General features: G+C 41.2%; 1 protein-coding gene across 1 annotated transcript; it reads right to left on the reverse strand.

Annotated features, from left to right (window-relative positions):
• Nucleotides 1-273: 273 nt before the first annotated feature.
• Nucleotides 274-927, reverse strand: LOC112503049 (nucleolin-like). The gene has a single exon (XM_025107119.1). The coding sequence runs from the start codon at nt 925-927 to the stop codon at nt 274-276; it is 654 nt and encodes a 217-aa protein (XP_024962887.1).
• Nucleotides 928-13457: the final 12530 nt, after the last annotated feature.

Below are 13457 nucleotides of genomic sequence, written 5' to 3' on the forward strand. Positions count from 1 at the left end.
CTTCTTTTTGTACTTTCTTTTGGGAAGAACTTTTGCAGCTAGAGACTTGGCCAACTTTAAGTTGTCCTAAGTCTGCTTCTTTTGGATTTCAAGTTCTTCCTCAGCTCTTAAGGCCTCGATTCTTTCAGCTTCCGTCAGGAAGTCAAACTCACCACAACTAGAGGTACGAAGAGGAATTTTTACTCTAGTTTGGTCAAGTGACTCCCTGAGCTGAGTCATATGTTGGCCGGTAGGAGTGCTGGGGGTTGGGTTCTCAGGGAACCATTCCTCTAGCTAACCATAGGTAGTAGAGGGTATATCGAGTTGGTAGAGTGAGGTGACGATTACTTGAGATGAGGAATCTTCATATAAGGGTTGAGGAGATTTGAATAATACCTTTAAATTTCCTTCTTTAGCGACGCCTTTGCCTTTCGACTTAAAGCCCTGGTTCGCTTCAGGTGCAGGCTCTTCTTCCCTTTGCTCCCACTTGGATGCGGAATCCCTGAGGGCAACTCCTTTTGTGGCAGTGGCGGGATGCTGGTATTGAATGGTGAAGTCATCTTCGTCGTCATCATCGTCTTTATCATCCAGGTCACTGCCGGAGTAAGGGAGGTCAGGAGAGTCACCTTCCTTATCATCATCGTCTTCTTCTTCATCTTCCACATCACCAACAACAGGTGAAGAGATGATAGGAAGGTCATCATCACAAGCTTCAGCTCGGATGGCATCAACGTCTTCGGCTATAGAAGCTTCACTACAGGTTGGGATATCACAGACAACCTCAACTTCAGCTTCAGCTTCAACGTCATTAGTTGCTGGAGCAGCAGGTTTAGTAGGGGTGGCAGCAACAGATGGTCTAGCAGTGTTAGACCTTATCTCCCCCTCTTTGGCGATGGCTTGGGAGCATATGCCAGAGAGTTGCTCGACACTGTGGAGTTGAAGTACCATCATTTCTTCTAGTTGCGTTAGAGTGTTGGCTAGGTTGAAGTACCATCATTTAGCTGGGCGCGGTCATCAGCAGAGAAAGACGGAGTAGGCACTAGTACTAGTCGATTGAGGGCGGTCTGAACTTGCTGCAACAGCTCCGCTTGCTGAAGAGAGTGAGCCATTGCGTCATCAGCCCTGCTTATGAGAGCAGTGATGGCCTCAACATTCGCTCATACAACATCTTGAAGAGTGGGGAGCTGGCCCTTTACATCTTGGACTTCAGCCCTGACGGCTGCGAGGTCCGCAACAACTTCGTCTTTGCAAGACATGTCCTTGTGGACCTCGTCCATCTTGATGAGGATAGTCTCGACGGCTGGGAGGATTAGCTTGACATCCATTGCCATGTCATATTCCTCTTCATTCATGGCCTGGGCCTCAGACGAACCTAAAAAGGAAAGAGAGTGAGCAAAAAGAAGCTCTAGGTTAGAGAAAATGAATGGATAGGAAGATGGAGTTCTTGAGGGGTCTTCAGTGTTATCTGAATAACGCTAGTTTGCTCCATGGTGCACTCATGAGGATGAGCACCAGTTTTTGAGGAGCCTCGAGAGGAGCTACCTCAAGTCCAGTGGCGGATGTCTCATTATTAGTGAGGACTGGCACTGATGATTCATGGAAACATGTTGAGACCAATAATGATGAAGGGAAGGAGACGATGGCTGAGACTGATAGTGGGTGTTTAGCGGTGTGGCGCTGATATTCACACCTTCAGTGATTTGGGTCACTGAGGCGGTTAGGAGAGGTGCCACTGGTAAGACATTGATCTCATATATCACTAAAGAGCTGGGAAGGCTAAAGTGCCTTGAGGCTGAGATGTTTTGAGAGGTCACAGCAAGAGATGAGGTATTCCCTTTTTGGCCTACTTGGCCCTCGAAGGAGAACCAAGAGTGGGTTGAGATGGGCGTTTGGAATATGTGGTTGTTGTGGCTGGGATAGACTTAGGGGGGATTTCCCTTGTCTTGGGCACCTGAGGAGGAGAAGGAGGAAATGAAGAGAATTGCACCACTGAAGATAGTGCAACATCTCCATCCTTAAGCTTGTGATCCAGAATCCTGGATCCAAGCCTACAAACAGGAAGGTTACCTTTCTTAGAGTACCCGTCGCCAAAGATCTTGGAAAAGACCATGGAGAGGAACTTGGTGTAGGGAAACACTTTCTCCCTCTGGCGCTTGTTCAGCTTCAGCGCCAGGTCGTTGAAGATCACGATAACATAGTTGATTGGTCGGCGTTGGATCACGGAGACGCCAATAGTGAGGGCGATTCGGGAAGCTTGATCGTGGCTAGCAATATTTCCACCCATACTCTGGATGAAGTGAGAGAAGAAGTATTTCCAGACCACTGACATGCGGTTCTTCTCAATCTTTGACAGTGACTTGAGGGGCTTACTGGAGTCCTTCTTCATTGACTATTGGTAGCCAATGTCATCCAGGAAGGCGACGATCTTAGCAGTGGATGGTTCGCTGGCAAAGTGACCCTTGGGGAAGCGAAGTGCGTGTCTTAGAGTTGTCACGCCGAAGCTAACAGTCATCCTGTTGAAGGTGAAGGAGATTTTCTCCACCTGACGACCGTTCTTATCCTCTTCTTGCACCACATTAGCAGTCTTCCAGAATTGCTGAAAAGCCTCCCTAACCATGAAAGGTTCATGGTTGAGAGCATAAGCTATTGGGGACATACATAGGAGATGTCTTCCACATCAAAGTTCACATTATTGGCAACCATTTTCTGTTTTTGGTAAGGAAATAAGAATGAGAAAAAAAGTTCATATTAGTAGTCCAAGATTTATTGTGACCTTTTTAAGTCTTAGAACAATAAAACTTCTTTTGAAAAATCCACAAATAAGATATTAGGGTTTTTTCAAGTAGATTAATGTTTTGAAAAAAAGATTATAACCATGAATAAGAATGTGTTATTAATCTTTCTGTTTGTGTTTTAAGAGAACAAGGTTCTTAAAATCTCAAGCATTTGTTTCACTAGAAGGAAGAGAACAGTTCAAAATGTAAATAAATTTATCAACCATAGAGTTCTTTGAAGAAGGTTGAAGATTTTGAGTGTTCTTCAGAGTTCTTGCTTGCAAAGTATTTTTGGCAGAGGTTCGTCAAAAAAATTTGTAAACGTAAAGAAAATATGAGGGAATAGATCCCATATTTATAGATAGGAGGAGATAGAAAGGAAATAGGAGAGAGGAAAAATACGACGGTTGAGGAAAGGCCATGATGAGAAATATGGCACGTTCTCATCCTTGATTGGATGGAAGATAAAGTAGGTCGCGTGTGTTAGACTTTTTTGCGCATCTCAAAGCGATTCATATTGGTAACAGAGAATGTCGTCATTAAGACGGTTCATTAACTATTTCTTTTAAAACGAAAGGGTTTTAAGAAATTTGAAGAGTCATATTCAATGATAAGATAATCACCTAATAAAAATCTTTTAAAAACATTTTGATCTCTGAAGAAGAGAAGCTTCAGTGATGGTTTTGTTTTAAGAACTGGAAATAACTTAAAAATATTTTCATAAGAGACTTCAGTGTCAGTGATAAAAGAATCACTGAAACTGACATTTAAAAATATTTGAATCATTGAAGGTAGAAAGGTTCAGTGATCATTTTGATTTTAAGAAAAGATAAGTATAAAAGAGATATACTTATAAAAATGTTTCGTGAACGAAATAATCACTGAAACAAACTTTTAAAACGTTTTGATCACTGAAGAAAGAGAGCTTCAGTGATAGTTGTAAGTTTTTAGAAAAAATCAAGTATACATACCTTAGAGAGAGTAGATACATTTACTTAAGAGTTCAGTGATAGAGATAGAGCACTGAATCATTTCACTTACTGATTGATGTGTATTGTTGAAGAAAATTATTCTTCACCGTTTAGCATCCCCAGTTCGCTAATCAAGATGCTAAATCTTGTCCCATCAAGAGGCTTGGTGAAAAGGTCAACGAGCTGATAATCAATTGGAACAAAGTGAAGTTCAATATCACCATTCATAACATGATCTCTGATAAAATGATATCTGATCTCTATATGTTTGGTCTTGGAGTGAAGTACAGGGTTGTTTGCGTTTGCAATAGCACTAGTGCTATCACAATAGATAGGAATCTTTGAGAATTGAAGATCGTAGTCATTCAGCTGGTTTTTCATCCAAAGGACTTGGGCACAACAACTTCCAGCAGCTACATATTCAACTTCAGTGGTTGATGTGGACAATGAGTTTTGCTTCTTACTTGTCTAGCTCACCAACATTCCACCTAGAAGCTAACAGCCTCTAGTGGTGCTTTTCCTATCGATCTTGTAACCTGCATAATTAATATCCGAATAACCTATTAGGTCAAAACCTGAACCCTTAGGATACTAAAGACCCAAGTTTGGAGTTCTCTTCAGATATTTGAAGATGCGTTTTACAGCAATCAGATGGGATTTGTTAGGTTCAAATTGATATCGTGCACATAAGCAAGAAGAATAGATGATATCTGGTCGACTAGCTGTGAGATAAAGCAGGGAGCCGATCATTCCTCTATAAACAGTTACGTTATCAGGCTTTCCAATATGGATCCTTGTTGAGAGAGAGAGTGGAGGAGCCAGTGGAGTCTTCATGGATGAGCTATTAGATATATCAAACTTCTTCAGCATGTCATGGACATACTTACTTTGACTGATAAAGATACCTTTATCTGATTGCTTGATCTGGAGACCTAAAAAGAAGGTTAGTTCTCTCATCATACTCATCTGGTATTGTTTTTTCATACGATCAGCGAATCGAAAACACAAAGAGGGATTAGTGGAGCCAAAAATAATATTATCGACATAATTTGGACTAGAATGATATGACCTTTAACTTTCCTAAGAAATAAGGTTTGGTCAATCTTTCCACGAAAATATTTCTCAGAGATGAGAAATGAGGAGAGGGTATCATACCAGGCACATGGAGCCTGTTTCAACCCATAAAGATCTTTATCCAAATGATAGACATGGTTTGGATACTTAGGGTCAAGAAACCCTGGAGGTTGTTCAACAAAAACTTCCTCTTGAAGTTTTCCATTAAGGAAAGCGCTCTTTGCATCCATTTGGTAGACTTTGAAGTCTCTATGGGCATCAAAGGCTAGAAAGAGTCGAATTGCTTCGAGTCTAGCCACTGATGCGAAGGTTTCATCATAGTCGATCCCTTCTTGTCTATAATTCTGAGCAGCAAGTCGAGCCTTGTTACGGGTTACCACACCTTCTTCATCTAACTTGTTGCGATAGACCCATTTGGTGCCTATCACTGTTTTGTCAGATGGACGTGGGAAAAGGTACCAGACTTTGTTCCTATCAAACTCAAGGAGCTCCTATTGTATGGTAATGACCCAACTAGGGTCTGAGATAGCATCACTGATCTTCTTGGGTTCAACTAAAGAGAGAAAGTTGACAAAGAGACAAATATTACCTAGGCCACGACGAGTCTGAATACCTGCACCTGGATCACCAAGAATTTGATGAATTGGATGGTCTTTAATCCATTGCTGAGCTGGTAGAAGATTATCATATGAGTAGAGAAGTTCAAGAACAATGGATGAGGCTTCAGATGCAGTGTCTTCAGCGATTGAAACAATTTCTAAAGGAGCCTCATATTCAGCGACTGAAATAGATTCAAATACTGAAGGCATTTCATTCAATGATTGATCAGTGTTTGAAGTAGAAGGAGGAACACAACTAATGGACACAAAAACGCTGAAGAAGACACGTTAGTGTGACTAACTGCAACTGGAATGATTAATGGCTCATCTTCAGCTTCTGTGGGATCAGTGTTAAGAGGAATGCTGAAGGAAGCTTCAGGTTGTCCATAATGAGAGAACATCCAGTTTTCTAATTCATCTTCATCATTTAAGATGAGTTTTAAATTAGCTGATTGAGATTCATCAAATGTGACATGAATAGTTTCTTCTATCGTTTGTCTCCATTTGTTGAATACTCTAAAAGCTTTGGACACTGAAGAAAATCCAAGAAAGATACCTTCATCAGCTTTGGGATCAAACTTTCCTATTTGATCACGGTTATTGAGAATATAACATGTGCAACCAAATATAAGTATAAAGCTATTAGAAGGCTTTCTTCTGTGGAAATGTTCATAGGTTGTCTTCTTGAACCTCTTAACGATCAATGATCGATTTTGAGTGAAACAAGCGGTGTTGACAGCTTCAGCCCAGAAATTTATAGGAAGATGGGACTCGCTGAGCATTGATCGAGCAGCCTCAATGATTGTTCGATTTCTTCTTTCAGCGACCCCATTTTGCTGAGGAGTTATCACTAAAGAAAAGTTGTAAGAAATTCCCTTGTCCTCAAAGAAGTTATCCATAGTACTATTTATGAATTCAGTACCATGGTCACTTCTAATAGACCGTAGTTTGATGTTGTTAAGTACTCCTATTTTCATGATGAATGAAATGATGTCTTCAGGTGCTTCATTTTTGGATCTGAGAAAGAAGACCCAAGTGTACCTGGAATACTCATCAACAATGACAAGTGCATTTTTTTCCAGCAATGGATTTTACATTTATAGGACCAAAGAGATCCATGTGCAGTAGCTGAAGAGACGATGTCACTGAAAAGATTTTCTTTGATTTGAAGCTAGCTATTGTTTGTTTTCCTTTTTCACATGCTGAGCAAAGAGATTCCTTTGCAAAAGAGTGTTAAGGAAGACTAGTCACAAGATCATTTCTAGACAACTCACTGAGTGTCTTGAAGTTAAGGTGAGAAAGCCGTTTGTGCCACAGCCAGTTGATATTTGACGAAGCTTTAGAGAAGAAACAACTATTCTCAGAGATAGATGAATCCATATTGAAGATGTAGACATTCTCTAAATGAAAACCGGTCAAGGCAACCTTATCATCTTTGTCATAAAGATAGCATGAATTCTTGGAGAACTTCACTGTGTTGTCTTTATCACACAGCTGACTGATGCTGAGGAGGTTGTGCTTCAGTCCTTCAACGTATGCAACATGCCTAAATGTGGTTTCGTCGTTGGTTAATATACCAAAACCTTTGGTATATCCTTATCCATTACCTCCAATGGTCACGGAAGGTCCTCTTTCTTCCTTGTAGTCAATGAGCAGGGATTTGTCTCCGATCATGTGTCTTGAGCATCCACTATCGAGATACCATATGCCTTTGACTTTCTGCACAAGGTAAAAATTTTAAAATGCTTTTGGTACCCATCTATTTGGGTCCAGGAATGTTAGAGGCTTCATCTACTGAAACTGAAGAACCAGCGTTAGCAGACGACTTCAGTGAACCTAGAGAGGTTTTAGTGGAAATAGGAACAACCTCTAACGCTAGAGAGATAGAGTCAGTGGGTGTCTTCACTAAGCCTGATGAACAGGCTTCAGCGGTGGGAACTACAACATTTGATACTAAAGGCCTAGCATCAGTAGTTATCTTCACTGAGCCTGAAGAGGAGGCTCCAGTGGTTTTCTTCACCTTGGTTGCTTTAACACCCTTAGTGGATGACTTTGTTTGGTTGATTTCTCAGCCTTAGCTACTTTCTTGCCCTTGGCTGCTGGTGGACCAGCCTTGGCGGCAGAATGACACTTACTGGCAATGTGCGTAGTTTCACCACAGTGCTTACACTTCCTGTAGCTGAAGGTAGCTTTAGGGCCAGGAAGTAACAGATTTGAAGAGGGACTAGCTCCAAGGATTCCCTTCTCATTAGTTCTAGGAGGAACTTTAGACGAATTGGAGTCCTTAGGTGAAGCATTCACCTTGAGCTGAGACTTAGATTTCTGAGAGGGTTCAAATTTCTTAGTCCTAGAAGAGGAAGAAGGTTTGCAAGCTGAAGGAATAGATTTAGACCTATTTGACCTGTTAGCCTTCTTAGGAAGAGGTGCTTTAACAATGGATTTACCCTTGTCTTTGCAACCTGAACTTGAAGGACTTCCATCAAGATGACTCTCAGCGAAAGAGGACTAAGAGGAAGAAGTGTCAGGAATAGAAGAGACAAAGGTGCCAAATTTGAGCATGGACCTGTCAGTGACACTATCTTCCTGATAATAGGAAAATCCTAGACCAGTCTTTGTCTTGGAAGGATCTGAGCGTTAATGAACTCTGAGACCTTGACAGGACTTTGCACCATCCTTCTATGGTAGCCTTCTCAACCTTGAGTTCAGCAATTGCTTGCTCACGCTTAACTATAGCCTGTTCGCATTCGATAGTGATGGTTTGGTTTATAATGACCTAATCTTTAAGATCTTCTTTGATCTTATTCAACTCTTTTATCTTTGAATGACTAATCTTCAACTGTTCTTGAAGATCAAGATTTAGCATTTCTACTTTAGACTTGCCATTTAGGGCATTGTAAAGGTCCACCGTCAGCATGTCTAATGTTGATAGGCTAGAAGAAGAAGAAGAAGAAGAAGAAGAGTGTTCACTCAGGAGACATACCTGAGCAGGTGAGGATGATGAGGGATCATCAGAACTAGACGTCTCAAAAGCTTCTTCGTCGACATCCTTGGCCATCAAGCAGAGATAGGCCGTGTCTTCCTCATCAGATGATGATTCATCAGAAGAATCAGCCCAGTCATGCTCTTTAAGGACAAGACCTTTGGCCTTTCGCTGGAAGTTCTTCATCTTCTTGTACTTCTCTTTCAGCTTCAGGTATTTGTCATCCTTAGATCTGATGGAGGATAGGGTTTTAGAAGATGGTGTCACAGTCTTCTTAGACCTGCATTCACCAGCAAAGTGACCCTTGCGATGACAGTTCTAGCAGATCACTGAAGCCTTGTCTATGTTATCAGACTTTGGATTTTCCTTGATGGTCAGCGAAGGAGATCTGTGGAAGTTACCTTTCTTGGCGAATCTCCTAAAAGATTTAGTTAATAGCACCAGTGATTCATCAAAATCTGCATGATCAGATTCTGATAAATCCTTAGAGTTAGTAGAATCTAACTCAGTGATAACAACAGGAGGAAGAGAAGAAGAAGAAGATGGGAGTTCAGTTGAAGCATCTTCAGAGATTAAAGCTAACGAAGAGCTCTTCATTTCACTGGAATCCTTGATTAGATTTCTTTCAGCTGTTAAGACTGCTCATGATTGAGCAGTATCCTATAAAGAGTGTTGAGGGAAAGAGAGGACATGTCATTGGACATCTTGAAACACATGGCATAAGTATCCAAGACTCAGGCAAACATTCCATAAACTTAGTTAAAGTTTCAGAATTGTAATATTCCCTGCCTATAATCCTTAAATCTATATGAAGACAATTAAAACGTTGATGTACTTCACATAAATGATAACTCATAATCATTGCTTATCATGGATGTGATAACAAGAGTTATGATCAAAACTCAGATTTCATAATTGCCACCCTTATCACATGGTACATCTCTCCTTGATATGCCACCCTTATCCCATGGTACACCTTCTCCTTGATATGCCACCATTATCTCATGGTATACCTCTTCTTGATATGCCACCCTTATTCTCTCATAAAACGTAATCTAATATGTCATTTTTGCCAAGAATGGCATCAAAACAGTTTCATCACAGAAACTTTATATCAAGAATTTTCATAATTCTAAACCTAGTTTCAATATCAACAAAAATGCTTTCAAGAATAGTTTACCTTTCTCAACTCAAAACAGCTTCAAAAAAACAGTTTACCTTTCTTCTCAGCCTTGAGTTCAGCAATTGTGTGTTTTCATTTGAGTTGTTGATTGATGTATGCTTATACTCTTCCTTGAAGTCTTTTGAGGTTGATGTAGACATTTGTTAACATAACTTATCCTCTAGTATGCGGAGGGAACTGTAAAGAAAGGTTGGTACTAATAAAATATTACTTTTAAAATTACTTTGTGTGTCCCACAATTCACTGATCAAACTTCAATAAGCTTCATAATCATGGCAGATCTGGATATTTCTTGTAAGAACAACAAGAACATTCATATGAATATTGAGAGGAAAAGTCAATGCATTTAAAGCTCAGTCAAACTCTCTATTACGTATATTGAATCTTACAATAAGCTCTCTCTCTTACAATTACAAAGGACACTCCTATTTATATGGTCAAACTACTAAACAATAGTCAAAGTCAAACTTGTCTAAGAAAAGTCAAACACGATGACTTTTACAATTATAGACAATATTTAACTTTCAAGACGAATACAATTTAATACTAATTTTCAGTCCTAACATTCTCCCCCTTTGTATTCAGACTTGAAAGAAAATTTTGCACTTTGAGTTCTTGTTTGAACTTTGAAACTTTAAGCACATTATGTCATTGTTAGGACCTTTAGATTCAGCTTGGTATTTAATCACTCACTCTGGATGAACTCTTAGAACGATTACAGTGCAACGGAAACAATTTAAATGAACAAACAGAGCAAAATAATCAATGAAGAACACAGATGAAGAATATGAAGAACATGAGAGAATATCTTCAAATGATTTTTAATTCTATTGAAAATATTGACAATTACAATACAAGAAGCACCACAAATTACAAAGGCCTAAGCTGCTATATATACTAGTTCCTAACGGCCTTTCTGACATGACCTAGACAAGTGAAATGATCTAAGCCATTCAAATAAAGCAGATTACAAACATAGTCACGTGATAAGCACTTGCAACTAACAAACCTAAGTAAAGTGGTGAGAAGAGGTTCTTCACAGAAGATAATACTGCAGATCCTCTGTGAGCCATCCCGGAGGCTCTGCTGGATGTGACTTGTAAGCTCTTGATGCCAGAGGATCGGTTTCCAGAACCTCTGTGAGAGACAACAGAGGTTCTGTCATTCTTGACTTGTACACTTTTGTTCACAGAGGACAAGTTTCCAGAACCTCTGTGATAGACAACAGAGGTTCTGTCACTTTTGACCTGTACGATTGAACATCTTCTGTTGTTGGTCTTCTGTGGTCTTCTGTGGTAGACCTCTTCTGTCAACACTTGTAGTAGTACTTTTTCATACTTTTACATTAAATGAAATATGAGACCTAACAATCTCCCCCTAAGTATGAAAAAGTAAAAATTGACAATTTAATGCAAGAAATGACTTAATTGAAAGAAATTACAAGAGGAGATAAAATTCATCCTCTGAAARARAATTRTATAAAGAAAGAATTACAAAATTGTGTTTCATAGGCCAAAACTATTACAGAAGTTTATCCAACTACAGAGTCTGGATAGTCGTCTACAGCATATAGCATGTCAGACTTGATGGTTCTGTAGACATTGAAGATCCATTCTCTGAAGTTGACTTGTACTTTGATAGCCTCCAAAATGCTAGACACTTCACCCTTCCTAAGATGCCCTTTGTTCACCTCTGCCACTGCTTTGTTGAATACCCATTCAAGGGTCTCTGTAGAGTATTTGTTTGCTTCTGTCGGAATGAAGAACCTTAGGATGTTATCCTTATCCAAGAACACAAACCCAAAAACTGGGTTATGAACAATGGAGTTTGGATGACACCTAAGTATCCATCCTGGCCTGTTGTTTGGAGGGGTGATCTTAAGATCTRACTGGGCTAACCTCATTGCTATCWCGAAGTCCTTCTGGCTGTAGTACTTCACTTATGCACGCATGACCTCGATAAGCCTTTTAAGCRACAGAGCATAGCTTGACCTCCTCTCCATGTATTTGTTGAGAATTTAGTGCAAGAAGATCAAATCAAATACACAGAGGTTGTGGAGGTCAGCATCTGTCAACGTGTACAGGTTGCCGTCATTCCTCTTCACAACGTATTGAGCATAGAGCACCTTCCTCTTCAGCAGGGTCCTTGGAGAAATAGTTTCAAGAGACACAATCACGTGCTCTGAGAAGACTTGCTCACGTGGCCTGGTTAGCTTAGAGAACTGGAACTTGGCATCGGCAGAAGGAATACCTATGAGCTCTGGATCATAGGGGGGCTCTATGTCTACTGTAGAGTATCTCCACATCAAAATATCTTCCACAGTAGTAACAGGTTCTGTGCGTACTTGTTGCATGGGAATCTTGCTCATTGATTCAAATATCTCAGAGACCCTTCCTACTGTGGTGGACTCTGGCACTTTGGCTTCCTCTTCTTCAAGAATTGGCCTCTGGGTTGACCCCTCTGTAAGGATAGGTTTGACGGTTCCTTGCAGAGCGTTGAACGTACCCGTGGACGTTTCTCCTTGGACTTGTGGGAATTTTGATGAAGAGCCTTCTCCTGCTCTGGGGATGGGGCCTCTGCCCTTTCTAGCTTGAGCTTCTGCCAAGGAAGCCTTTAATGCTTGAAGAAGCTCTGGGTCGTCATAATCTTCTTCGTTTACTTGCACCAGCGACTCTGAGCTTGACAACCCCTTCTGTGGCGATTCCTCCACAGCTTTGCCTTTGCCTTTGCCTTCAGGCTCTGGTGCCTTTTCTTTGCCTTTTGAGAACAAGGCAGCTGTAGAGTCCAGTATCTTGACTCCTTTGGCAGAAGTCTTCTTTGGCTCATCTTTCTTCTCAGCCTTCTTCTCCCCCTCATGACGATCATGGTCATCATCTCCTTGATCGTCATGGTGTTTGGTGGCTTCTGCCTTGCATGTTTCCATGGGAGCCTTCTCCAATCTTTTTCAGAATCTTGGTGGCCGCCTTCTTCATTTTCTTAATGACCTCTTCTGCGAGCACAGAGGTGTGGCTTATGTCTATCTCTGTCGACCACTTCAACTTGGAGACGCTTCTGTAGATTTCGCTTCTAAGGAGGTCTCCCTCTTTCACGAGCTGGGAAGTGCAGTGTCTGATCACCGTGTTGGAGGCTCGGGCCTCTTTAAGAAGTTGGTCTGTATGTTTGCGCACGATGTCTCCCAGAGCTTCAACCATCGCATCTAGCTCTCTGCGAGTGGCTAGATGGTTGATATTGGCCCTGGATGACTTGGTGTCCACGCCGTAAGTGACTGCAGAAGCGAACATTTTCTTGATTTCGTCTTTGAATTTGGAGTAGTCTGTATAGCCCGCGGAGACGAAATCAGCGGCAAACTGGGCGGCCATCTCTGATAGTTCTGTCTTCAACGTCTGGATTGAAGAAGGATTGAGGGTCAAAGTATTGAACGCCTCTGTGAGATCATCCTTCTGTAGGATAGAGCTCTGAAGGGTTGAGAGTGTTGTCTTGAGTTCTGCCGTTGTAGAGCTCAACTCCTTCAGAGCCTTTGTGATGGGGGCGAGGTCTTTTGTCATCGTGCGAGAGATGAACAAGCTTTTCAACTCGTCCATCTTTTGGAATACCGCTGTGGCGAAGGTTTGAAGCTCCCCCTTCGTCACGTAGGCATCCTGGGTACCTAGATAACCAACACATGGTGACCTAGTAGCCTCGGAGCGTGAGGCGCCCTCAACGACTGGTTTTTCGTAGTCTGCTTGGGGACTTCCACCAGATCCTCAAACTTCTCCAAGAGGAGAGCCTACTGGTGTTCTGTAGATTTTGTGCCCTGTAGGTTCAGAGCCTAACATGGCAGAGTGATCTAGTGGAGACATTGGGCGTTCTAGACCCTCTATCGCGGTGACTCTTACATATGCCTCTGAAGCACATTTT

This window comes from Cynara cardunculus, unplaced genomic scaffold (genome assembly GCF_001531365.2).
Source record: "Cynara cardunculus var. scolymus isolate 2C unplaced genomic scaffold, CcrdV1 Un_Scaffold_2460, whole genome shotgun sequence".
Classification (NCBI taxonomy): Eukaryota; Viridiplantae; Streptophyta; class Magnoliopsida; order Asterales; family Asteraceae; genus Cynara; species Cynara cardunculus.

Coding starts and splice junctions, on each gene's coding strand:
- LOC112503049 (XM_025107119.1), bottom strand. CDS start 927: ATGGTACTTCAACTCCACAGTGTCGAGCAACTCTCTGGCATATGCTCC.